General features: G+C 40.2%; 1 protein-coding gene across 1 annotated transcript; it reads right to left on the bottom strand.

The window, feature by feature from the left end:
- Nucleotides 1-636: 636 nt before the first annotated feature.
- On the bottom strand, nucleotides 637-27,047 carry LOC121877418 (apolipoprotein D-like). Its single transcript, XM_042383214.1, has 5 exons — nucleotides 26,920-27,047; nucleotides 17,550-17,672; nucleotides 10,773-10,986; nucleotides 8,974-9,134; nucleotides 637-1,037 (listed from the first exon to the last, which is right to left on the bottom strand). The coding sequence occupies exons 2-5, from the start codon at nucleotides 17,652-17,654 to the stop codon at nucleotides 966-968; spliced, it is 552 nt and encodes a 183-aa protein (XP_042239148.1). The 5' UTR covers nucleotides 17,655-17,672; nucleotides 26,920-27,047; the 3' UTR covers nucleotides 637-965.
- Between the last annotated feature and the right edge of the window lie 469 nt (nucleotides 27,048-27,516).

Genomic DNA, 27,516 nt, shown 5'->3' with positions numbered 1-27,516 from the left:
CACGTCTCTGTCACGCACTGTTGGCAAGTACTGGGCATGTACCGGCTCCTGAATGTACCTGAACCCGCTCCAGTGTTGGTCAAGTCTTCTCTTGAAAGAGCTCACACTCGGTGCCGTCACAACACTCTCTGGTAGATTGTTCCAAGAGTTTACAACCCTCACTCCGAAAAAGTTTGCCCTCACGGTTTTCTGGACTTGCGGCTTCTTCAATCTTGAGCTGTGACCCCTTGTGGGGCGAGCGTCCGCCAGCTCCAAGTAAGGACACTCAACTGAGTAGTGCCCCCTGAGATGCTTATACACCTCAACTAGGTCCCCACTTGCCCGAACTAGGTCCAGGTCCCCCCTGGATGAGATGTCGACTGTCTTTCTCTCTCCTTCGGTCGGCTTTGCTCTGCCTCAGGAGAACGAGAGCGTTTGCCCCAATTCCGACAACTGCTGCAGATATTGACTATGAGGCTACTGTCACTGAATGCCGCATAGATCTGCAGTTCTACTACAAATATGTATGTGTAAACCACTGGTACAAAATTCCTGATAACTGTATCTATTGTATGTATGCCACATAATGCTGTCACCACCAAGCTTCAACTACTAGTCTTACATTAGGAGTACTGTACTGTATATTAAAAATAAATATTCTGATATATTTTATTAGACAAGTTAATTTTAATGCTACTATAATACAAAACACTGTATTATACAGTATGTCAAGTATGATATTTTTATACAAAATTTTCTAGTATAACATTTAAAGGCTTACCTGTCCATGTAACACTATTTTAAACAAGGAACTTGGCTACTGCCTCCTGTATATACACATAACGAACATTATTACATTGTCTTGTAGGTTCCCTCTTGGAGCAAAGCCTCTTCATACATGACACTTATAGAACTTTCATCATCTTACTGCCTTTTGTATTAGGTTAATCTCAATGTCCCATCCACATTTTGAAGTGTTGGTGAATTTATAGATCATGACGAGAATGACAGTTCCTCTGTGGAGTGTTCACCAAGCTAGACAAGTCGATGCCATAACTCTGAAAAAATAAATAAATAAGGAGTATATATATATATATATATATATATATATATATATATATATATATATATATATATATATATATATATATATATTGACAACCCTTTATCCGAAATTCCGAAAACCGAAAAGGCCTGAAAACCGAAAGTTTTTTGGGGCAGCAATTTTTTTTTTTTTTTTTAAAACAGGGATTAGCCCACCCGGGCATAGATCACTGACCCACATCGGGGCCTGGGGGGCGAAAATGTAATAGTAATACTAATTATAATAAAATAATTATTCATAGTAAATACAAATTTTAATTAAAAAATACACCAAAATAAAATAATGATAACAATAAAAATAATATAATATAATAATAAAATAGTAAATAATAATAATAATGAATAATAATAATAATAAAATAATAATAATAAAGAAATACAAGAATGAAAAAAATATCAAAAGTGAGAAACACGACCAAGACCTATGAAGTTATTATTATTATTATTATTATTATTATTATTATTATTATTATTATTATAATTTTGATTATATTTTCGCCCCCAGGCCTTGATGTGGGTCATTGATCTATGACCGGGTGGGCTAATACACATAAAAAAAAAAAAAATTCTGAAAACCGAAAAATTCCGAAATCCGAAATGCCTCTGGCCCCAAGGATTTCGGATAAGGGATTGTCAACCTGTGTATATATATATATATATATATATATATATATATATATATATATATATATATATATATATATATATATATATATATATATATATATATACACAATTAACCCTCACTTTACGCGGTCCCACATTCCACGTTTATGCGGTGCCCTGCCGGAACCCAGGATGCTCACATTCCGCGGTGCGTGTACCCCTTTACGCGGAGAGCGGCTGGCAAGCCGCGCCATTTTTGGATCAAAACCTCCCGCCATCCGCCATGTTGTGTAAGCTGCGCGAACATGGTGCGCACAAGGTCGCCCAGTCATCAAAACATTACCAGTTCTTCACCCGCCACCCACCACAGCCGGCCCAAGTCAGTGATAGTGATAATTATGGTGAGGATATGGACTTATATGGACTTTGTGGAGTTTGACAAAGAGGCCCTGCAAGCCTCTGTGGTGGATAGTGATACAATTGATACAAGTGACACAGGTGAGGGCCAATAATCTGCCCTCTGCCTCGGAACCAACCGCCCATCCCCGTGTGCCCAGCCATTTTTTCTACTAATGTAAGTGTTAAAAAACCTAATATTATTGATATTTCTCTTAATTATTAATTGTGTGTGCATACCATCATAAAGTCAAGATAATATTTTTACTACAACATAGTTGTTATTATTAGTCAAAAAGTGAGTTTGGGATGGGCCGGACTCCATTTCAATTAATCCCATATTTATGTTATTCACTACGAGGTTTCTCCTACTTCTGGCAGGACCCTCCGAGATTTACGACAACAGCGTAAAACGAGATTAACTGTTATATATATATATATATATATATATATATATATATATATATATATATATATATATATATATATATATATATATATATATATATATATATATATATATATATATATATATATATATATATATATATATATATATATATATATATATATATATATATATATATATATATATATATATATATATATATATATATACAATATATATGCAAGTAAATCACTGTAGGTCTTGGCGTGATCTAGGTATATGCTGATAACCACAAGGGAAGAAGAAAACACGAAGTTCCCAAGCGCTTTCGTGTAATTCACATCTTCAGGGGTGAGTACAGACTAGAGAGAGAAATACAAATCAAGGTGTATATATACAGAGGAGGGTGAGACCAGGTCCACAATGGTCAGGTATTAGGTAATGACCCTACTAATCTTTAAATAGCACACAACGGTTGGTGGTCAGGTCAGATGGTCAGGTGACCCGGCCTTCTCACCTGGTCACAAATCTTCTTAATTACAAAATTGTCCAGCTTGTACATGCCGTTACTCAAATTCATGTTGAATGCTTCGGTATGTTTAATAAGACTAGATCCTATGATGTTCCTACTATCAATTGAATTACATGGTAATATTGAGGAGGCATTATCCCAGTCAATGCAATGCTTGTTATCCCTCAAATGAACAAACAGAGCATTGGATTCCTGGCCTGTCCTAGTGATTGGACTAAGGATGTCAATAACAACTGTGTAGTGAATCTCTCCTCTAAACAACTAGACAATGATACCTTGTGTGCCCTCGGCTATGGTTTAAGTTTTGATGGTTCTAACAAGGGAGTCGACAGTGTTGACATAGCCAGAGCATTTTGCAATTTGGAGAAATTCAGTAATTTGACAAGTTTAGAAGTGAACATGTGTAAAGGTGTTGTGTATGCATCTATGTCCAAGCCTTGCATTCCAAACTGTCCAGAAAGATTCACCAAAGCAATCCAAGCCCTTAAGAAAAATAAGGATCTACATGTCACTAAAGCAGATAAAGCCAACACAGTAGTGATTTTAAACAAAGATGACTATATCTCTAAAATGAATGACCTTTTATGTGATACTACAAGATATTCTAAACTCATAAATAATCCTCTCAACACTGTCAACACCCAGTTCAACAAAAAACTGAAGTCCCTATTGAGAGGCAAAGCTACTCTCATTAAACATCTTACTTCAACGTCCCCTCCACTGCCATACATGTACGGTGTAATCAAGACCCACAAGCCCAATAACCCAGCAAGACCCATCATTAGCTCAGTTGGGTCAATCCCTTACAAACTATCTAAATGGTTAGTTTCTTTACTAAATCCCCTAGTTGGCAACATTTCTAACTCCAATATCAAGAATAATATGGATCTGGTTGATAAACTCAATAACTTACACATTAATTATGATTTTAAACTGGTCAGCTTTGATGTAACATCACTCTTTACAAAGGTCCCAGTTGATGATTTACTAGAGTTCCTCATAGATTCCCTGGATAATATTTCATTGCCTGTCTCGAAAGACGACTTCATCGAACTCATCAAACTATGTATTAAGGATTGTAAATTTGAATTCAATGGAGAATATTATGCTCAAAAATTTGGTATGGCAATGGGTAATCTACTCTCACCTGAATTAAGCAACCTATATATGGAATTCTTTGAAAAGAAACTATTAAGTAATATTTTACCACCTTCAGCAGTCTGGTTTAGATATGTAGATGATGTATTATGTCTCTGGCCAAGTAATGAGGACCTAAAAGCTTTCCTGCCACAACTTAATAACTTAGCCCCCTTGATCAAATTCACTGTGGAATTAGAGCATGACTGTAAATTGACATTCCTAGACTGTCTGATGCACAGAATAGGTAACACCTTTAAGTTCAGTATTTACAGAAAACCTACTAATGTGTGCATACATTCATTATTATTCTGCCCACCATAATAGAGTCAAACAGTCAGTATTTTCAACAATGTTTTTACGTGCTTTGAGAATTTGCAGCCCGGAATTCATTGATGAGGAATATAAATATATCTATAATATTGGCTCAAACCTTAAATACCCTAGATCTTTCATAGACAAATGCCTGAACATTACTAAGAAATCTTTTTATAGAACTGATCCCAAGCTCACCCATGACCATAAGAATCTCATAGTACATGTACTGTATTATCATTTCACAAAAATTTCTCTCAAATTCCTTTACAACTAAAATCCTGGAACGTCAATGTGGCATTTAAAAACTCATGCACTGTTAAACAAATGTTAATCAAGAACTCCCCCAACAACACAATTGGTTGCATTTATAAAGTTCCTTGCAAGGAATGTAATATGTTTTACTTAGGCCAGACAGGTAAAGATCTTGTAACTAGACTTAAACAACATAAATATAGTGTTAGGACAGGCCTCACGACGGAGAAATGAGCAATAATTTGAATAAATATTTTTCAACAGTTTTCTCCACCAAAAATTTAAACATGATACCCGAGGCACCGGCTCTATTCAGAGATAGTGAAGAAAACAAATTAAGTGAGATAGTAGTGACTAGTAACGATGTTAGTAAGCAAATAGACAAACTAAAGCCTAATAAGTCACCTGGTCCCAATGAGATATTTGCCAGAGTATTAAAGGAATGTAAGGAAGAGCTTAGTATGCCCTTAGCAAAGTTGTTTAACATGTCCTTAAAAACAGGTGTAGTACCAGAATCCTGGAGGATAGCGAATGTAATACCGATTTTCAAGAAGGGGGATAGATCACTATCCTCTAACTACCTCCCAACCAGTCTAACATCAATAGTGGGCAAATTACTGGAAGCAATCATTTCAAACTCTATTCGAAATCACCTGGAGAAGCACAGATTGATCAATGATTCCCAGCATGGCTTCACAAGCGGACGTTCTTGTCTAACTAATCTATTAACATTCTTTTCATCAGTTTTCGAATCGGTGGACGAGGGGCACAATTATGATGTGGTATATCTCGACTTTAGCAAAGCCTTCGACAGAGTCCCCCACGAAAGACTAATTAGAAAGGTAGAAGCTCATGGCATCAAAGGTAACATCCTTAAATGGATTAGGGCGTGGTTACAGGACAGGAAACAGCGAGTGAGTATTAACGGCACTAAGTCCCATTGGAGCAACGTCACAAGTGGAGTTCCCCAAGGCTCAGTACTTGGACCATTATTATTTATTATATACATAAACGACATAGATATCGGCATAGACAGCAACATAAGTAAATTTGCTGATGACACTAAAATAGGACGTGTTATTAAATCTGACGAGGACTCTGCAAAACTACAGGAAGATCTAAACAAATTTTTCGAATGGTCTGAAAAATGGCAGATGAAATTCGACGGGCAAATGTAAAGTACTCAGTATAGGAGATGTATTAGGGAAACCAGATGCCAGATGAACAAGCGATGCCATAGAAATCCGACTCTTGAGATTTAGGAGTAATGATGGCCAGACAGCAAGCCAAGTAAACAATGTGTTTTTTTTACTTTCCGTAACAAAGCTAATAAAAGTACTTGGGTTCATACAAAGGAGTGTTAGTTACAAGACTAGCGAGGTCATCCTAAAACTGTATCGTGCGCTTGTGAGACCACACCTGGATTACGCAGTTCAGTTCTGGTCACCGTATTACAGAATGGATATAGAATTCTTGGAAAGAATTCAGAGGAGAATGACAAGACTAATCTGGGGTATTAGGAACCTTGAGTATAGAAACAGGTTAAAGCATCTTAATTTGCACTCCCTCGAGAGACGTAGAGCGAGGGGCGACCTGATAGAGGTGTATAAGTGGAAGTCAGGGCTAAACAAAGGGGACATTACAAAGGTACTCAAACTATCCAACCAGGAGCGAACTCGTAACAATGGTTTTAAATTAGACAAATTTAGATTTAGGCGTGAAGTAGGTAAACACTGGTTTGGAAACAGAGTAGTGGATGAATGGAACAAGTTACCAAATATCATCATTAACTCGAATACGCTGAATAGCTTCAAACATAGGTTGGATGCTTATATGAGCAATAGGGGTTGGGTGTAAACGGGACTGCCCAGTATGGGCCAATAGGCCCGCTGCAGTTTCCTCCATTTTTATGTTCTTATGCTCTTATGAATCCAATGCTCTGTTTGTTCATCTGAGGGATAATAAGCATTCCATTGACTGGGATAATGCCTCCTCAATATTACCTTGTAATTCAATTGACAGTAGGAACATTATAGAATCTATTCTTATTAAACATACCAAAGCAGTCAACATGAATTTGAGTAATGGCATGTACAAAATGGACAATTTTGTAATTAAGAAGATTTGTAACCAGGTGAGAAGGTTGGGTCACCTTATCCTCTGACCTGACTACCAACCGTTGCGGTGCATTTTAAAGATTAGTAGGGTCATTACCTAATACCTGACCATTGTGGACCTGTATATATACACCTTGTTTTGTACTTCTCCTTAGTCTGTACTCACCCCTGAAGATATGAATTACACGAAAGCTCGGGAACTTCGTGTTTTCTTCTTTCCTTGTGGTTATCATCATATACTGTATATATGTATATATATATATATATATATATATATATATATATATATATATATATATATATATACAATTTAACACCTCAACCTGCCAGGATTCAACCCACGCCCACCAGGCCCATGACTGTGACCGTGAAACGCTAACTGCCGGATTTGGTAAAACGTTACTTGACCACTTCACGTGATAATACGGGTAGTCCCTATAAGAGGTTCATACAGCCTATGTAAGCTGCTGAACAGGTGTTTGTGTGAAATATATATATATATATATATATATATATATATATATATATATATATATATATATATATATATATATATATATATATGTATATATATATATATACTGTATATACCGTATATGCTGATAACCACAAGGAAAGAAGAAAACACGAAGTTCCCAAGAGCTTTCGTGTAATTCACATCTTCAGGGATCAGTACAGACTAAGAAGAAGTACAGAACATGTTATATATATATATATATATACAGAGGAGGGTGAGATCAAGTCCACAGTGGTCTGGTATAGGTAATGACCCTACTAATCTTCACAAAAGCACCGCAACGGTAGGTAATCAGGTCAGAGGGTAAGCTGCCCTAACCTTCTCACCTGGTGACAAATCTTCTTAATTCACGAAATTATCCAATTTCCTTTTAAACCATTGCTTAAATTCATGTTGACGGATTCGGTTAGGTTAAGAATATATATATATATATATATATATATATATATATATATATATATATATATATATATATATATATATATATATATTATATGAAGATCTTCCACCCCAAACCTACTTGGGGGGAGGATCTTCATATGATCTAGCCTGTGGGGGGGGGGGATCTTCATATGATCAAGCCTGGATGGGAGGATCTGACCTGACCAGGTTAGGTTAGGTTAGGTTAGGTTAGGTTAGGTTAGGTTAGGTAAGGTACTCATATTTTGCAATATTCAGTGTAATAATTCTTTTTTAAGAAACTATGTACATAAATTTCTTGCAGTATTTAGTGTAACATGAAAGTAATCTGAATAATGTTATATTATTTAATCCTTATGTTGTTTATTTATATTATATGTTGGGGGGGATCTTCATATGAGCGCGACTGAGGGGGGGGGATCTTCATATGAGCGCGACTGGGGGGGTGGATCTTCAGTTGGATACTTTGGGGGGGAAGATCTTCATATGATCCATATATATATATATATATATATATATATATATATATATATATATATATATATATATATATATATATATATATATATATATATATATATATATATATATATATATATATATATATATTTATATATATATATATTATATTGTTCCCAAAACTTTGTTATGAAGCCAAACCAGAAGTTTTGAAGGATCAAGGTCAGCTGATGATATACCGTACATTAGTTTATTTTATCTTTAATTGATCGTCTGCTAAGCAAAGTGCCACTGACATTGTTATTCACGGTAAATTCACTTTATTTATTATAAGTATAGAGTAAAATCTTGAAATGTGAACCCTAACCCTCCCCCTGAAGCAGTCAAAGAACCTTCTTTTTTGTTATTGTTACCTCTACTCCCAGGATCTTACACGTACTGATATATTAAGTTAATCAATCCCATGTCCATATTCCATATTGTAATATACATTTTAGCCATTAAACTATTAAAATGTTATATTTCACAAGACCCTAAACCAAAGCTGCACTTAATTAATGTAAGTCTGTATCGAATTTCAACTGAACCCATAAGTATTTCAGTAACATCAAAATCCACGAAATACATGTGATTACTGTATAATAACTATACAGTAAACACATGTATGGAAGATTTTAACTTGGAAGTTAATTTCTCATTAATAATTATTTGCATTTGTATAAAAACTTATGATTCCTATAATACTCACCTCAAATATGCTAAGACAGTGTTGGGTTGAGTTAGATCTTAGGGTGCGGTTACGAGAGTAAATGAAGACAAACTCCGTCTTTATTCCAACAATAGAGAGGCAGGAATGAGCACAAGAGAAAGTCTTATAGTCGGTATCCACAATATCAAAGGGAGGTTCAACTGAAATAAAAAAAATATAGTGATATAGTCCTTTGCCAGTTAGAATCAGGATTAATGTTTCCTTTTTTTTTCTTTTAAATAGATCTTTCAGTAACTAGACTTCTTAAACTCACTGTTAAACAAAGTAAAATCTTGACCCCAAAGGATTTCCTATGTGACATGTTGACAGATGATTGCCAGACATATAAAAGATGTAATTTTGTGGAGGGCTTAATTCATAACCCAGTGAATACAGATCATGTTGTTTTCAGGGTTTCAAAATTTAGTTATTGTTCAGGAGTAAACCATCTAGTAGTTTCTGACGACTAAAGGACTGTACAGGTGTAGAAAATTATGGAGAACTTAAAAAACATAATAGATATCTAGTGAAACAAGTAACAAGAATGTCTCTTATGGCAATGGCTAAGTTATTATTAAAAATATTTAAGGGCTCCAACAACTATGATCTTTAAGCACAAATCAATATGTAAAATTCTACAAAAGTTAAAAACTTAAAAATTAATAGAGTACAGTATTAATATTAAGATGTGGTGCCATTTCCATTTTAAGTAAGGGCACCGAGAGCTTGGGCATCTAAAAACCTCTTAATTGCAATGTAGTCTGAACAGCAAAACAGTTTATTGGCACCTTTTTCAATTGTTAAAATTTTTACCTTCTCCGGTAGCAACAATATAATGAAACAGTAATCCAGGTGTTAACACAAGTTCATGAGGCATTATTCAGGTGTTAACACAAGTTCATGAGGCATTATTCAGGTGTTAACACAAGATCTTGGGGCAGTATCCAGGTGATAACACAAGATCATAAGGCACTATCCAGATGTTAACATAAGATCATGAGAGGCATTAACCTGGTGTTAACACAAGATCATGAGAGGCAGTATCCAGGTATTAACATAAGACCACGAGGCATTATCCAGGTGTTAATACAAGATCACGTGGCATTATCCAGGTGTTACTTTTACTTTTATCATCTTTGCCACTGATCGGCTCATTAATTGCTTGGGAGGTTGATCGCGTCTCTGTTACGCACTGTTGACAAGTACTGGGCATACACTGGCTTCTGAATATATCTGAACTTGCTCCAGTGTTGGTCAAGTCTGGTCTTAAAAGTGCTCACACTCGGTGCCACCACAACACTCGCTGGCAGATTGTTTTGGAAAAGTTCACGATTCTCGCTCCCAAAAAGTTTGCCCTCACAGTTTTCTAGACTATTGACTTCTTCAGCACTTGTGAGGCGAGCATCTGCCAGCTCCAGGTACGGACACTCGACTGAGTAGTGCCCTCTGAGATGTTTATAAACTTCAATTAGGTCATCCTTTGGCCCTTGCCCGTCTTTAGTACAAGCTAGGAGCCAGTGCATGCCCAGTACAGTGCTTGCCAACAGAGACGTGACCGATTGCTCAAGTGGCTAACGAGCCTATCAGTGGCGAAGAGGATAAAAGTAAAAGTAAAAAAAAAAAGGAAAAAGTAAGATCATCAGGTGGTATCCAGCTGTTACACAAGATCACGAGGTAGTACCCAGGTGTGAACACATGATCATCCTGGAGTTTCCAGGTTGTTAACACAAGATCATGAGGCAGTACCCAGGTGTTAACACAAGATCATGAGGGAGTATTCAGATGTTAACATAACTTACCTCCCGGAACAAAGTCAGTGACCATGTGAGCAGGATTCTGTGGGTCCACAATTTTCAAAATAGATTTGGTGGTTGTTGAAGCACCGCTGGAGTCCAATCCTTCAGATAAAACATGGATCTCTGTCTTAACTCGTTTGTAGCTGCTTGCCAGACACGACTTAATCGACTGGAATATGTTGGGCTGAGCCTGGATCTCGTACCATACTCCCATATACTGAAACACAATAACATGGGTAAAATTACTGTGATCACAGCAATCTTTTTCCTAAATCTACCACAAGATCAACTGGTGAGATTAAATACGTTTTCCCATCTTTTGGTATCCAAGTGTTAGGTGAAATTTCTACCAAAAAAAAAATTCTACCCCGTTTCTATATTGAGCATGCACGGCCATGCACAAAACCAGAAATCATCCGTTCTGCCTCTGCCATCTAAACCCAACTCTGCTCAAAATATCGACTTACAAGTGGTGGTAGGTGATATTAATTATTGCTCGTTGGTTATAAGTGTGTAAAGCTTAAAATAAGAAGGATATTGCTTGCTGTCACTTGCATTTGGCTCCATTTTATTGATATTATTGGGAAAAAGGAGTAGATATTTTACTAGGGTAATAACTATGTAACACACCTGTGTTCACAGGTGTGTTGCTCTGGTTTCCTTTGCTATGGAGGTGCCACATATATATGGGGACTATTGTAGCTGAGGGTTGTGCTAGTTTTAAAGGCTTAAAATTTAGTTTAAGGCCACATGTGTGACGAGCTAAAGTAGTTGCATTTAAAAGGGGCCTTGAACATTTGAAAGCATAAGGATGAAAAATTGATTGTAAATTATTTTTTGGCAATTGACACCCACCACGATGAAAGTGTGTTTGCAGTAAACTGTTAAGCCATTGTGCATACACAGCAGGTATGGATTGGCGAGCAACTACACTGATTAAACTTGACCTTGTGATAGGAATAATGCATGTTTTAGCCTCTATAAACATAAAGTCTTAAGAATACGACCAGATAAGAGTATAGATTCTGTGATCTCCAAGAATTCTTTTTTAAAGGAATGCAACTAGGTAAAATTGTGGTTCATTCGTCTGCTCGTTCAATGTTTTTTTCATCACTCTTTATAGAAAAAACAACAACAGTAATTATCGAGATTCGGTGAAATCAGCTCCCGAATTTTGAAATCTGAACCTAAACTAGAATACACTACCACTGATCATTTGGCTAGCCGCTTGTGCGGTCAGTCATTTCTCTGTTATGCACTGTTGCAAGTACTGGACATGCACAGGCTGATACCAGATCCTGCACATTCTCTGGTAGGTTATTCCAAGAGGTACTTGTACAAAGATTTCCAAAATGCATGGTTATCCCAATCTTAGTCGGTGGAAGTTGACTTCTTCCCTTCTTATATCCTTCATGAGTGGTGGTCTCTCATAATTCGTGACCAGATAGTACCACATGGCCGATATTGATACTGGTGTTAATCTTCTATGTTTGTCTATTTTCCACTGGGCAGTTCGTGTTATTGTGGTCTTCTTTATCTGCTCCTGAAACTGGGCGGGATGTTCATCTCAATGTTTCGCTTTCCTAATGCAGCCTTGGCAGCAGCATCAGCTCGTTCATTCCCTGGGATTTCGATATGACTGGGCACCCAGTTAATGATAACTTGCCGATCTTGAAGTTTTAACCCTTGCAGTAGGCCAACAACAGATGTTATGAGATTAATGTTGTCTCTAGGCTCTCTGCATTGTAGTGCTTCAATAGCACATCGTGAGTCAGTGTGGATTACAACGCCTTGTTGACTGTTTATGGAAGCGTGTCTAAGGGCTCCAAGTATGGCAGCTAGCTCAACTTGCAAAGTAAAGCATCCATCTGAGGTTCTCCAAAGGGACGTGTTACCTCCTTCTATAGTGAAGGCTGCTCCTGCCTTCGTACTGGTGGGCTCTACGGAACTGTCTGTGTAATACACTGTACTATTGTGTGGTGTTAGAGCCTTCATGTTTCTCTCTGCTACCTGTCGGAGCTCATGTGGGTTACAGTCAGCCTTTCTTGTCCCAGTTTGTAGAATGTTGAAGACTGCTGGCGGGGACTCCCGCAGTGCTGGGGTGCTGTAGTCTGGACTCATTGTATCAGGTCCTTTGCTGAGGATTGTGTCTTTCAATTTCAGTCAATTTTCAGCGTCAGCTGCGCACAATAGCCATGTTTTCTTGTTAAAGACATCTCTGTTAAGGTTCAGTGCTCGTAAGAGTCCATTCTTGATGTCACTTTCCCGAGCCCTGGTAATCAGCTTTGTTGCAAAGCATGCTATTAATCGTTCCGCTCTGGTCTGGAGAGATGTGAGACCTGTCTCCATGTGTAAGTTTTCAATTTTTTTCCATATAGGTGCCTTGACAATGACTCTCATAGCGTTATTCTGGGCAACCTCCAATTTCGCCCACTGCCACTCAGACAGTGTGTTAAGAGCTGATGTCGCATAGTCTGTTAATGATCGAATGGCGTGTATATATAGTGTTCTTAGGACTACATGTCCCGCACCCACCTTGGGTCCTGTCATGGCTCTCATCATGTTGACTCTCTTGCCTATTCGGTCTCTTAGATAGTTTATCTCAGTGTCAAATTTGAGGCCTTTGTCAATCCAGATGCCCAGGTATTTGTATACATTGACCCATTGTTGGGCAATACCTTGTATTTGCAGTTGTGTCACCGGCTCATGGTGTCCAATCCTCATGGCTTTCGATTTGGGGATTGATATCTTGAGCCCGAGACTCATACATTCTTCACTGAAGAGGTCTAGTGCTCTTTGGACTTTGCTGATTTGGTTTCTGCCTTTTACTATCAGTGCTAAGTCGTCAGCATAGCATAGCAGTTTGGTACCCTCTTGAAAGGGAAGCCGACACAAGTTTTCCATGAGGATGTTGAAGAGAGTTGGACTAAGAACTCCTCCTTGCGGTGTGCCATTTTCCAGTCTTTGGTGATCTGATCTGTTGGAGATAGTCAGCAATCCAAGCCAGTAGGCATCCCTTGATGCCTTTCCGGGCCAGAGTGGTTACAATGGCCTGTGCATTTGCCAGCTCAAATGCTTTCTCTAGATCAAGGAATACTACGATTGCCTTATTTTGACCAATCGATCCCAGGAGAGTGGCCAAACTGTGTGCAGTGCTGAGACCTTTGGTGAATCCAAAGATATTGTGGTGAAGTGGTTCAGTTTTCCAGAGGAGTTGTGTAAGGACCATCCTTTCGGCGGTTTTGCCGATGCATGCTGTTAGTGATATTGGTCTGATATTCTGGGGATCATTGGGTTTGGGAAGAGGAACAATGTTTGCTCTTTTCCAAGCTGACGGGAGTTTGCCTGCTGACCATGATGCACTGATAACTGTTAGGGGAGAAAGTTCACCAGCAAGTCCTGCATTGCTGAGCAATGAATAGGTTATACCATCACTGCCAGGGGCGGTGTCTTTGCCTGTTTTCCTGGCCCTTCTGATTTCTTCTATAGTAAACAGACAGTCTGTAGTGTCAGTTTGTTCAATTGCATGTCTGACTACTACTACTCTCTCCAGTTGTACTTGCTGTAGATGAAGTCTTATTTCAGGAGGTAGTTGAGCTGATGACGAGCGTTCTGCAAAGTGCTCTGCCAAGCGATTTGCTTCCTGTAGTGGCTGGGGGTGGGCTGGAGCTCTGGGCAGTTTTCCTGTTGCTATCCTGAGTTTTCTCCAGAGTTCACTCGGGCTGTTGTGTGCATTAAAGGTTGCACACCACTCGAGCCATTTGTCTTCCCTAATTTTCTGAGTAATTTGACGAGCATGTTGGACAGCAGCTCAAGAGTTTCACTCCCTCAGGGGAAGGGTATTGTCGGAGATGTCTTCTGAATGTGTTGATTCTGTGATTCTGTTCGCTGACCTCGTCATAGTAGAAACAGTAGTCTTTGTGGTGTCTATTTGTAGGGTTTGTTTTTGGTATTGCTTTCTCTGCTGCGTGTTGTATGGCATCAGTAAGGTCCTGGTTTAGTTGGTCAATATTTTCTGCTGGTTCATAGTTCGAATACCATTTTTGGAGTTCATCTTGATATAATTTCCAATTTGCTTTCTTGGTATTCCATCTGGGTGGCGGACGTGGGGGAGGAGGGAGTAGCTCCACCGTCAACGTAGTTGTCGATGCAAAGTGGTCACTGGTCAGTTCATCATCTATCTCCCACTGAGCTACTGGAACGAGCTCAGTGGAGATGAATGTGAGGTCCAATGTTCCTCCCAGTATGTGTGTTGGTTCCCCAGTATTAATGAGCGTTATTTTTGGAACATCTGTCAGCAGTTCCACTAGGTGATGACCATCCAGGTTCATCTTGTGGTCGAATTGATCGTTGGACGGTGGGCATTGAAGTCCCCAGCAATGAGCACAAGTTCCTGTGTTGCTTGTGTCAGTAGTTCACCGGCTTCCAGTCATTTGGGTGGCGGTTTATAGATATTGTATACTAGAAGACTGTCGTTTGCCAGGTGTATCCGAACAGCTTGTGCCTCTACTCCATCTCCACAGTGAACTGGTTCTACTTCTGAACTGGGGATGGTCGCCCTGACGATAATCATGCTGCCATGGGAGTTGGGCCCCTTTGGTACAGAGTACTGTTGGTATCCAGGCAAGCAGAATTGTATATCTTTTGACATCAGGGTTTCTTGCAGAATGAAGACATCAATATTTTTTAGCTATGGCTGCTGCTTGTACAGTATGCCGTTTGTTGGACAGGCCTTGTACATTCCACTGTGTTATCTTGAGATGACAAGGAGGTGGGGCTATTCTATCATTATCTCCTTGTCGCTGGTGCTGTAGTTGCTCTCGGCGTTCATGGTAGAGTCGCTCTCCTTGTCCGTTAGGAATGGTGGCTGTTTCTTGGGCACCTGCTCTAAGGGAGGAGCAGGAGGTGGAATTCCGCTTGTTTTGGGCAGTATCTCGGGAGTTTTTTCTTCTCTCTTCAGGGTGCTGTCGCTCTTGCCTGTGATCGTGTGTTTGCTGACGGTCTGTGTTTGTTGTTCTATTCCTCGTGATCTGTTGCAAGGGGCTTGAGGCTTCACGGTTTTGAGTGATCTCTCGGATGGCAAGTTCTTCTTCTTGTCTGATATCTGACTCAAGGGCGTCGTCGGTTCCACTTGCAGTTGTGGAGTTTTGGGGGTCTGGTCTTCCTGCATCTTTTCTGTGAGCTGTGACATAACTGCATTTATTATATTTTCGGTGCTGGTATCTTTTTTCTTTATTATAGTCGAGAAAGTCACTATCATAATGGTGATCATCTGTTTTATTTGTTTTTCTGTGAATGCCGCTTGTAGATTGGCAGGCTGAGAGGGAGACAGATTACAGCGCGGGATATAGAAACAATATAGCACCTTGCGGTCACATGACATGAACTGACCAATCACGCTCGACCTGTTAGATAGCCCAAACTCTCCCTATATATGGCTCTGGGATCCATTATTTTGCCACATATGCTATCCACATTGTTTTATTGTTGGTAGATGAAAACACCAAATGACATCACTACAAGTAAACCACATTTGTCAGTATATATATATATATATATATACACAATCAACACCTCAACCCGCCAGGATTCGAACCCACGGCTCACGAGCCCATGACTGACCGGGGAACGCTAACCGCTAATGAAATAAATAAATAAATATATACAGTGACCCCTCGTTTAACGAACACCTCGGTTAACGTAATTTCGATTAACGAACTGCCTTCCATAAGGATCTTCAATTCGGTTAACGAAAAAAATTCGGTTAACGAAGTTCTTATGAACCGACCTCAACATGTTTTCGCTTGCACTGACCGGGCAACCAGCTTTAGTATCAGTCCGCCAATACATTAATCGGTTCTAGGGCTTAAATTCCTTACTATTTTAGTAAATATCAAGAAGTTTATACTATTCAATAATTTTAAAAGTTTAATATTCAATTTTTTAGTCATTTGAACAATTATTGAACATAATTGAAGGTAAAGTGACTAGTTTAATGCACGGCATCCAGCCTCTTAACACAGCAAACAGGCGTTAGTCTCTCTCTGTTTTCACTGGAGGTAACATCTTGCTTGAGACTCTCTTCAACTAAACGCTTTTTTTCTGTGTTTCCAAGCAAATTATTGGTCATTTTGAAATATATTTTATATATTGACAATATATAATGCAGTGCAGTGTTGATTTAAAGAAAATAATCTTGAATTACACCAGAGAGCTAAAATTTTATGGGTGAAATGATGCCATGGGGTGACTTCTCTTCCACCCCAATGCCTTCTCTTCTTCCTTCTCCTCCACCCCCATTCTAAATCCCATCATCATCATTCAGGAGCCTTCTACATACACACCTCAAAGTAAGTGAACTTTTCTACCATTTTTGTTGAATTTAGGAAATTTTCGGTGAGCTGGAACCAATTACCCAAAAACCCATTGAAACAATGGGTTTTTTTTTTTCAGAGGGGTAAACGTCATCCCACCTTCACATGCACAGTGCTTCGTCCATGATAAAATATCTTAAAATGGTTCTTCTATAAACCTTGGCTAGTATACGTTACGTAATTTTTCAATCAATAATTAAGTGAATGTGAGGAATTTGTGCGGCTATCATCAACCTGTGAGATGCATATTGCAGGTAACAACACAAGACGGCAGCATGTACTGTATTTAGAAATTCATCAGATTATTATTAAGAAAATATAGTTATTTCACTTAAGTCAAAGTTTATCATTTACGTAGTGCGTATAATAATTGACGTTTATGAGGAATGAACAATCCAAAACTCACCTTATCTGTAGAGAAGTTTTTCATCAGTCTAAGATTTGGACAGGAAGTCGCACCAAATGATACACACACAGAAGCCAGCAACAACAAGGTCCAAAATTGTGTCATCTTTAAAACGTTCTTCACCTGAAGCACATAATACAGTGTAATTATACTTTTTTATTGCAATTTTATAAGAATAGATAGATAAATAAATAAATATAAAATGTTTTGAATGATCTCTGACTTCAAACAGTCAATTTCACAAGACTTCACGTGTAATCCTCCAAAGAATCAAAATATTCTTTGGTTGGTATGAACGTAAAACCGTCACACGAATAAAAAGGACCAAAGAGTATTAAACAAGGGAAATATTTAGAAGTTGCCAACACGTATTAAGTTTTATTTAGGGAGAAAAACAAAACTAAACATAATTTATATTTTTCAAGTATTTTAACCTATAAAATTACGAACAATATAGCATTCCTTTGTCCAATAATATTCTTCAAATAATTATTTATCCATTTAAAGTCATTGTTATTGATCTGAGTTTTCTGTATATATACTCTGCTTTTGTGCATTAAGTAACTCATTATTTAAATTGCTATGGAACTCATCAACCTCATATCTTGTGGTCTGATCACCCTCAACAGTCATATTTTGTGAGGTTGTCATTGTCAGATCACCTGCTAAAGTGAGGTCACCATCTGTTCGTACATTATGTGAGGTCATGTTATTTACTACTTCCCGTGAGGACATGTAGTTTTTTATTGTAGTTCACCCCCAAACGTAATACCCATTCTCTCAGCTGCCTTTTCATTTATCAAAGTTTGCCCTTCTGAAATCTGGGAATTAAATGGAATTTTCCTTGCGACTGACATTACGTTTTACTTTGAATATCAATTCTTTGTCTGACGTTGTACACTCCTCCATACAAATGTTTGCCGATGACGCCAAGTTATTTCGGGAAATCAAGAACCAAGCGGACTGTGAAGAGCTGCAGAAGGACGTCTGTGGGCTCCAAGAATGGTCCAAGAGGATGCACCTGGGGCTGGTAAGGAGGCGTATCATATGTCCCAACGGGATGAAGAAACTGCACTATTTGAGACTGAATGTGAGAAGGACCTAGGTGTGTATGTTGATAATGAGCTGAAGTTTTCGGGCCATTGCGAAAAGGACCAGACGGGGTGACAGTACTCCAGATGGGGAAGCACTTCACTCTTGAAGATCGTTACGAGGGACGGAACGTCTAGATATCTGAACGACCTTCTTATAAGACTTAATAATTTATTTGCCCGATTTACTTTCTCGCAATGGCCCGAGAACTTCAGCTCATTGTCAACATACACCTAGGTCCTTCTCACATTGTCTCAAATAGTGCAGTTTCTTCATCCTGCTGGGACATATGATAGGCCTCCTTACCATTGGTACGCCCCAGGTGCATCCTCTTACACTTCGTGACACTGAATCTCAGCAGTCCTTTCTTTGACCATTCTTGGAGCTCGCAGAGATCCATCTGCAGCTCTTCACAGTCCGCTTGGTTCTTGATTTCCCGAAATAATTTGGTGTCATCCGGAAATATTTGTATGGAGAAGTGTACAACGTCAGGCATTTCATTTATGAAACAAACAAACAACAGCGGGCCCAATACATTGCCCTGTGGTACCCCGCTTGTGACAGGTACAGATGATGATTTCGTGCCATTAATCACCACAAACTGCTTGCGGTCATGTAGAAAGTCTTCTATCCACGCTAGGACATTCCCCGAATTCCGTATCCTTCCAGTTTGATTTTCAGCCTTTCGTGGGGTACACTGTCGAAAGCCTTGGCAAAATCTAAGTATATATTGTCGATATTACCACCCTGTTCCAGAATATGGGTCCAAATAACCAATATATTGAGCAATTGTGTTAAGCAGGAGCGCCTCGGCATAAAACCGTATTGGCAATCATTTACAAGGTTGTTTCGTAGTAGATGTTCCATCGCGGCATCTCTGATAATTACTCTCAAGTATACTTTACATATTAGGCTGGTCAGGCTCACCGGTCCATAGTTGTTCGTGGAGTGACGATCGCCCTTCTTAAAGATAGGACTCGCATAAGCCATTTTCCAATCATTGGGGACCTTTTCTTCATCCAGGCATTTACAGAACAGGATCTTCAGGGGCTCGGCAAGCTCGTTGCTCAACTCTCTTAGCACTCTGGGATGCACCATGTCAGGACCGGAACTCTTATGGACCTTTAGCTTTGACAGTTTATTTCTTATACCCTCTTCTGTGAACACAATGTGGGTCAGTGCTGTGTCGAACCGTCTGTTTTCAAACGCAGGAAGGTTAATCGCATCCTTTCTTGTGAACCCCGAGGAAAAGAAACTGATCAATGCCTCAGCTTTATCCTGGTCAGAATCTGCGTAACTACCATCTTCAAGCCTCAGGTCTGATACTCCTACTCGTGTTTTTAATTTCAACTTTGCATAGTGGTAAAACGCCTTTGGGTTTGACTTGACCTCGCTTGCAATCAGCCTCTGGAACTGCTTTTCAGCCCTTTTACACTCTGCCCTTGCTTGGTTTCCAACTCTTCCATACACCCTCCTGTCTTGCTCATCGATTGACCTAACCCATGTCTTGAATTTCTGGGTTTTCTTCTTAACTTTGTCGACCGCCGCATGGTTCATGTGTAGGGATCCCCTTGTATTCCTAGAACCACTGAGTTTGGTCTTGGGTATATATTTATCTATCAAATGGGTCACTTTACTAGTTATGATATTCAGCGTAGTGTCTGCGTTGTTGTGCCTTAGTGAGTCAGGCCAGTGGTTACCCCTCATCTCTTCCCTCATCCCGTTGTAATTTCCCTTGAAATATTTGCACCTTGGCCTGGCTTTATCTTGAACTAGGTAACAGATAAATCTGAATGACAACACTACATGGTGACTGGTGCAAGATGTTCCAGTTTGGCCACCATACCTTCCTCGTTTGTTATGATGAGGTCTAGTGGCTTGGGTGTTTGCTCCCCTTTGTAGTGTGTGGGGTCTCTAACTTGTTGTAACAGAAAATTATCTCAGAGTTTGTACAAAAGAGTAGCAGGATTATTAAAGTCATTTGGGGTGAACTCTTTTCTCCAGTCGATGTCGCCATAGTTAATGTCCCCCATGATAAGGAGGTGGCTAGGGTTGAGCATCGCTGCGTTGTCTATTAAGGCTCTTAAGTTCCTTTGATTTAGTGGGCCAGTTTGGTGATCTGTAGATACACCCGCCAATAAGTAAGTCCCTTCCCTTTAATTTAATTTTACACCACCTGGACTCTTCAAAAACATTCTCTCCCTGTACCCTCGCCTGGCTGGCAATAAGGTCTTGCCTAGCATGCAGTAGATAACCACACCCCTCTTGCAGGTTTCTTAAGAAAGGTTCGTAAATGAGTCACATCCAGCAATATTGAACTCACATTCCTCTGGGTCGATTCTCCTGTTCATGTACAACAGTTCTACAACTCCTACAATATCAGGTTGGTGTACCTCCAGTAATGTTTCAAACTCCTCTCTTGTCAATGAACGTGTCAGTATTAGTGTACATGACATTCAAGCCAGAATTTGTTCTCGGTAACGTCTTTGCTCTTAGTAGTAACTCCGGTCCCATTCCATTCTCAGAAGCTGCAGCATTTGCTAAGTACACTGTATTTTGCAGGGTGTGGTTAGAAATGTCAGTATTTACACGGCACTCGCCTCCTCCCGGCTGGTAGGCGGAGCTGGTGCCATCTCCCTGGTGGGGGGTGGAGGGCGTACTGGTGCCCCCCGGCTCTGTGTCGGCACACTTGCTTCCACTAACTTCCCCCTGAATATAAGCCATGTACACCCGTCCCCGTTCCTCCTTGACTCCTCCTTCTTCTGCTTCAAGTCCTGCAGGAGATTCTTGTGCTGTTCCCTTTGCATTACCGTGCCATCTGGGTGGATGAATACACTCCGAATGCCTCGCACCTTGCTTAGTTTTTTGCCTGCCGAATAACCTACCATTTTTCCACTTCACTCACTAGTGTCATCCTGTGGGGGCGAGGCTTGTCCCCCTGCTTTTGTCCCAGCCTCCACACATCATGAGGGGTTGATGGCATCTTCAGAACCTCTGTACAAATATTCTTAAACTTCTTCTTATCGTGTGTTATCCTACTCTCAGTTCCCTCCGCCTGGCTCTCAGGGACTCCAAAAACTATTACATTAATCCTGAGCTGGAAACGTTCCCGCTGTTCCTCCTCTCCCCTTTCAGTAGGTCCACTAATTGTCATTTATTCGACACACTTCTTCAGAGTCCCTAGCTGCTGTAGAACCTGTTCTGATCTTGCATTATTCTCCGCCACCTTCCGTGGCCGTGTTAAGGCCTCGGCATAACTCTTCTTTGCAACCACCTCCATTCTATCGGCTACTTCCTCAGTCTTGGCAAGGATCTCTTTCCCAACTTGTTCTAGTTTAGCAAGGATGCAGCTTCATCTATTTTCGTCCCTGGGGAACTCGTTCCTCTATGGCTTGTAATCGCCTCTTTCACCTTGACTATGCAGTCAGAGCAATACCAGCAACACCTTTCATGCTTTATGGCAACTTGTATCGTCCTAAACTCTGCATTGCTCAGGTCTGTATCATCTACATCTACATCCGTCGTCGCCCTGCAGTAATCACATGTCATACCCATCATGGTTGTTGCTTGTGGGGTGGGTGCAGACTGTGTGTACCAGTCGGAGGAAGTCGAGAGTAAGAAAACACACAATAAGTTGCATTTTGAGAATATTTGTACAGAGGCTCTGAATATATTAGTCCCCCCTCAGATGTGAGGAGGCTAGGTCAAAAGCAGGAGGGCAAGCCTCGCCCCTCAATGATCACACTAGTGAGGGAAAAAACTTTGTAATGGGTGATGCATTTCAGAATATATTCATTCACCCAGATCGCACGGTACTGCAGAGGGAACAGCACAAGAAACTCCTACAGGGCTTGGAGCAGTGGAAGGAGGAGTCGAGGAGGAACCCGGGACGGGTGTGCACTGTTTATATCCAGGGGAAGGGTAGTGGAAGCAAGAGCGCCAGCACTGAGCCAGGGAACAACGGTACAGCCCCCTCCCGCTCTACCTCCCACCCAGGAGGAGGCACCAGCTGTGTGTATGCAGATGACATCACTCAAATAACAACACATCAAGGAAAATCGCGAGCGTTACAGGTCGACAACACCAGGCGGGAATTAGAAAGGGTAAATAATTACGAAAAACCATGGAAAATCCAAACCAGTCTCCCGAAATTCACAGTGATACCTTTATGCAGAAGGAAAACCCATCCATTAGTTACCAATAATGCCCAGATAGAATATAAAAAGCAGAGGCACTCTCCTAGGCCTGCATATATCCACGACAGGTTACTCCCATCATGTCCACGCCAGGAAGGAAAAGGCAAGAAAAGAGCTGAGAAAACTATACAGCTTTAAAGCGCGTCCTGAGGAAATAAAACTCCTCCTGGTGACATCATTTATCATACCGATATTAACTTACCCAGCAGTACCTTTTCATACTATGAGCACCACTCAAATATTAAAATTATAGGTGGTCCAAAATGAAGCCCTAAGATTCGTCACAGGTGAAAGATACCCCTTCACCAGAACCACAGCCGAGGTACATAGAGACCTGAGAATAAAACCCATCAACCAGCAGCTGCACACCCTGGCCAGCAGAGTCTGGCAAAAGATAGAACGATCAGAGTAAGAACTCCTTCAAAGACTCCCACCAGATAACGACAACAACCATACATGGTTCCTAAAAAGTTACCAAACCTCAAAAGGTCCATTACCACCCCTGATCTATACAGCCGGGCAATAGACAACCTCCCTAGACCAGCATCCGCTAGTAGGGTCGGCGGAATATGAAATAAGGCCCTCAAAACACCCATATATGGGATAGGGTAGGATGTCCAGTGCTTGTACCGACAGACAATAACTAACCCATGACACAACCCTAACACACCTTTAGCTTAGCTAGGCGGTCAGCCCGCCCTCTCTTACCTCAACCTAAATTTCTTCAATTTCCGAACTATAACTTCCTTCCCCCACCTCTAATCTTCTTTCATCCCTCCTTTCTCTAAAAAAAAAAAAAGAAAAAAAAATGCTCTACCTCCCACCCAGAAGTAAGCGAGCGCCATGTAAACAATGCCATCTCTGACCACACCCTGCAAAATACAAAGTATTTAGCAAATGCTGCAGCTGCTGAGAATGGAGGAGGGCGGGAGTCACTACCATGAGCAGAAACGTCACCGAGAACATATTCCGGCATCAAAGTCATGTTCACTAATACTGACAAAGTCCTTGATAAGAGAGAGGAGTTTGAAACACTACTGAAGGTACATCAACCCGATATAGTAGGAGTTGTTGTACAAGAACAGGAGAATCGACCCAGAGGAATGTGAATTCAGTATTGACGGATATGACTTATTTACGAACCTTTCTCAAGAAACTTGCAAGAGGGGTGTGGTTATTTATGCTAGGCAAGACATTTGAGCCAGCCAGGGGAAGGTACAGGGAGAGGATGTTTTTGAAGAATCCAAGTGTATCTACAGATCCCCAAACTGTAGCTTACTAAACCAAAGGAATTTAAGAGCCTTAATAGACAACGCAACGATGCTCAACCCTGGCGACCTCCTTATCAGGGGGGACTTTAACTATGGCGACATCGACTGGAGAAACGAGTCCATGCCAAATGACTTAAAGAACCCCACTACTCTTTTCGTAGAAACTCTGAGAGATAATTTTCTGTTCCATCATGTTAAGGACCCGACGCATTACAGAGAGGAGCAAACACCCAAGCCAATGGGCCTCATCATAACAAACGAGGAGGGTATGGTGGCCAAGCTGGAACATCTAGGCCCCGTTGGCACCAGCCACCATGTAATGTTGTCATTCAGATTTAACTGTTACTTGGTTCACGACAAAACCAGGCCAAGGAAATATTACAATGAAAATTACGACGGGATGAGGGAAGAAATGAGGGGTATCCACTGGTCTGACTCACAAGGTATAAGAACGCAAACATTACGCAACCCCGCCCACCTGGTACGATGTCCTCCGTAAGCTTCCTGACCTCTCGTATGTCTACGGGAAAGGGTCGCGGAAAGGGGACGTGATTGCTGCCCGTATCATCATTGGGTATGACTTTTGCTTGGGAGATTGGTATCCCCGCATCCCCTGAGCAATGCTCTTGTGCATTATGCAGAAGACCCGACAGCCGCACCCTTATCCACTACCTCCTAAGATGTCCCCACATACAACGCTTCCGTGGCGCCTGCTGGACCACCACTCCACGACCCCCTGACGGAGACACGATGATCCTCCCCATACTGGCCAGATATTACGTAAATAACATTGATTATGTGTTAAAGGAATATCCTTCCTTCCTTAGGCTTTAGTAAGCCCCTTTATAATATTTATACTGTATATACTTGTCACACTTGCCAGATGCTTCTGGTGTTATTGTACAGGGGTTCCTAGTGACAGCATTAGGATCCCGCTTCCTCTATCAAGGAATAAAAAATTGAAAATTACAGAGATGCGACAGGTGAAAACCCTTACCATGATCTGGCTGAAATTGCACTCGCTGCCTTATCTCTTCAGCATTCAAACGCAGATGTAGAGCGCACATTTAGTAATATGAACTTTGTGAAATCAAAATTGCGCAACAAAATGAAACTATCGACATTAAAGGCAATTCTTACAATAAAGTATGGGTTAAAAAGACAGAACACCTGTTGTGCAAGTTATGAACTTCCTAGTGATATTTTAAGAAAGATAGGGACTGTGGAGGCATACAGTTACAAGAGAACCTGAACCAAGCACTTCACATGCTTCCAGCTCTACAGTTGTTCACACTGCCGACGACTACGAAGAGGACTGGGATGCAATTACTATTGAATAATAGGTAAGTGTGCACATTAAACTTTAAAAAAAATAATATTTTTATTTTTACATAATGCATTTTATTTATACTCCGTCCATTATAGTCGTCATTATGAAAATATTATTTGCATCAAATTGTTGAAGGGGGGGAATAATAGCTAGCGACTTTCCATGGAAGATTTAGCGACATTTAGCTACTTTTAGGTACCAGCCTAGCGACATTTGAAAATCCGAGTTGGCAACCCTGCTAGGAAGCGACTGCAAGGAGAGCATTTCCTGATTCTTTCTTTACCTCTCATGTCATCCGTTTTGCGCAGAAAAACTCGTAATCGTAGTTTTTTCCCCGTAATCTAACCTAACTTATCCTAACCTAACAATAATACACTTAGGTTTAATGGGTCGCAATTCAAATTGTTGTTCTGGCTGTGGGTCGCAGTAAAAAAAATTTGAAAAACACTGATCTAGAACAAGCGACATGGTCGCAGTGTTTGAAGCGCGGCACCACTGTACAATCAGCTGGTGGCGGAATGGTGGGGTCGGCACCCTACGCCAACAGCAAGAATTTGTTCTATCTTGGCCTTGCTGGCTAGGTTAGGCTAGTTAGGTTGTTACTTTTTTGTATTAGTATCTGTTACGTTAGGATAAACAATATTAAGCCAAGCATGAATGATCGTCTCTTAATCTCTCTTTCTTACTGAGTGTACAGTGGGCCACGCTTCAAACACTGCGACCATGTCGCTTGTTCTAGATCAGTGTTTTTCAAATTTTTTTTACTGCGACCCACAGCCAGAACAACAATTTGAATTGCGACCCATTAAACCTAAGTGTATTATTGTTAGGTTAGGATAAGTTAGGTTAGATTACGGGGAAAAAACTACGATTACGAGTTTTTCTGCGCAAAACGGATGACATGAGAGGTAAAGAAAGAATCAGGAAATGCTCTCCTTGCAGTCGCTTCCTAGACTGTGGAGTGTACATTACAATAACCAAGCCTAAATTATGGTGCATTTATTTTTATTTTCTTATTTATTTTCGCGACCCATTTTTATTTTGCGACCCAATTTATTTATTTCCCCCCAGGACCCCCTGGATTCGCTCTTGCTGGCTAACTACATTTTACTAAAGATAACCAGTTTGGGTTTATTTGCTGTTACTTGTAACAACAATTATTCTCATTTTCGATTGTTTGTAAATTGCAGGGACACCGATAATGTAGTAAACACAGCGACAGTGATACAGTGAAATAGGAACGACATTATTTGTAACAATTTGTAATTGAAATGGTAAAACTTGACACTCCAGCTACAGATGATCTGCCACAGAGCTCAAACCGAGTCAAACGGCACTCCTTGCAAATACGCTTTAGGTTGATCTAATTTGAGTATATTATACCATAATGTTAAAAATCCTAAAGTCAAATATTATAACACGAAAATTATATATAGTATACCTACAGCAAGTACACAAAGTATCTTGGACAGAAAACCTACCTGACAGGAAGAGCGGGAGTATCTTACTGGTGGACTGACGGAGGTGGTGTTGCCGTCTCAGACAAGATGACCTTGAAGACTGCCCTGCACTGCCCGCGGGCCGTCAATTCCTAGAAGTGAGGCCGACTCCTTGAAGATCTCCATTCACAGGATGGTCAGTATTAAAGAAACCATGAACAACAAAGCAAAATTATTCTCATATATTTCTTCCAAGCTGACGATATGAACCTAATTAAATCTAACGATGCCGAGGTAGTTTCTGTGAAGTCAGGGTGGGTTTGGTCGGCTCCTGTTGCTTGGAAATAGATGATTTAGCAAATGTGTTCGTGGTAGTTTCTAACATTAGTCCCTTACCTGTTCTCTCAGTTGCCAGGTACTCTCCGTCAACACGGTTGCTCTCATTTTTCGCATGGATACGCAGTATTTTATTTCGTTCTAATCGTATTTTACGTATATGTTAATCGTTTTATATCACAACGAAACAAAAAGGGTTCAGGGTGAAGTTCGTCCACCTTGTTTACATCTTGTTAACTGTTCTAGTCTACATCATTTAGAACATGATTTGTAAAATAATCTTTTGGATCACATGATGACATG

The sequence above is a fragment of the Homarus americanus genome, unplaced genomic scaffold (assembly GCF_018991925.1).
Source record: "Homarus americanus isolate GMGI-L3 unplaced genomic scaffold, GMGI_Hamer_2.0 scaffold51859, whole genome shotgun sequence".
Classification (NCBI taxonomy): domain Eukaryota; kingdom Metazoa; phylum Arthropoda; class Malacostraca; order Decapoda; family Nephropidae; genus Homarus; species Homarus americanus.
The sequence above is the reverse complement of the archived record's forward strand: the minus strand, read 5'-3'. Positions and strand labels throughout refer to the sequence as shown.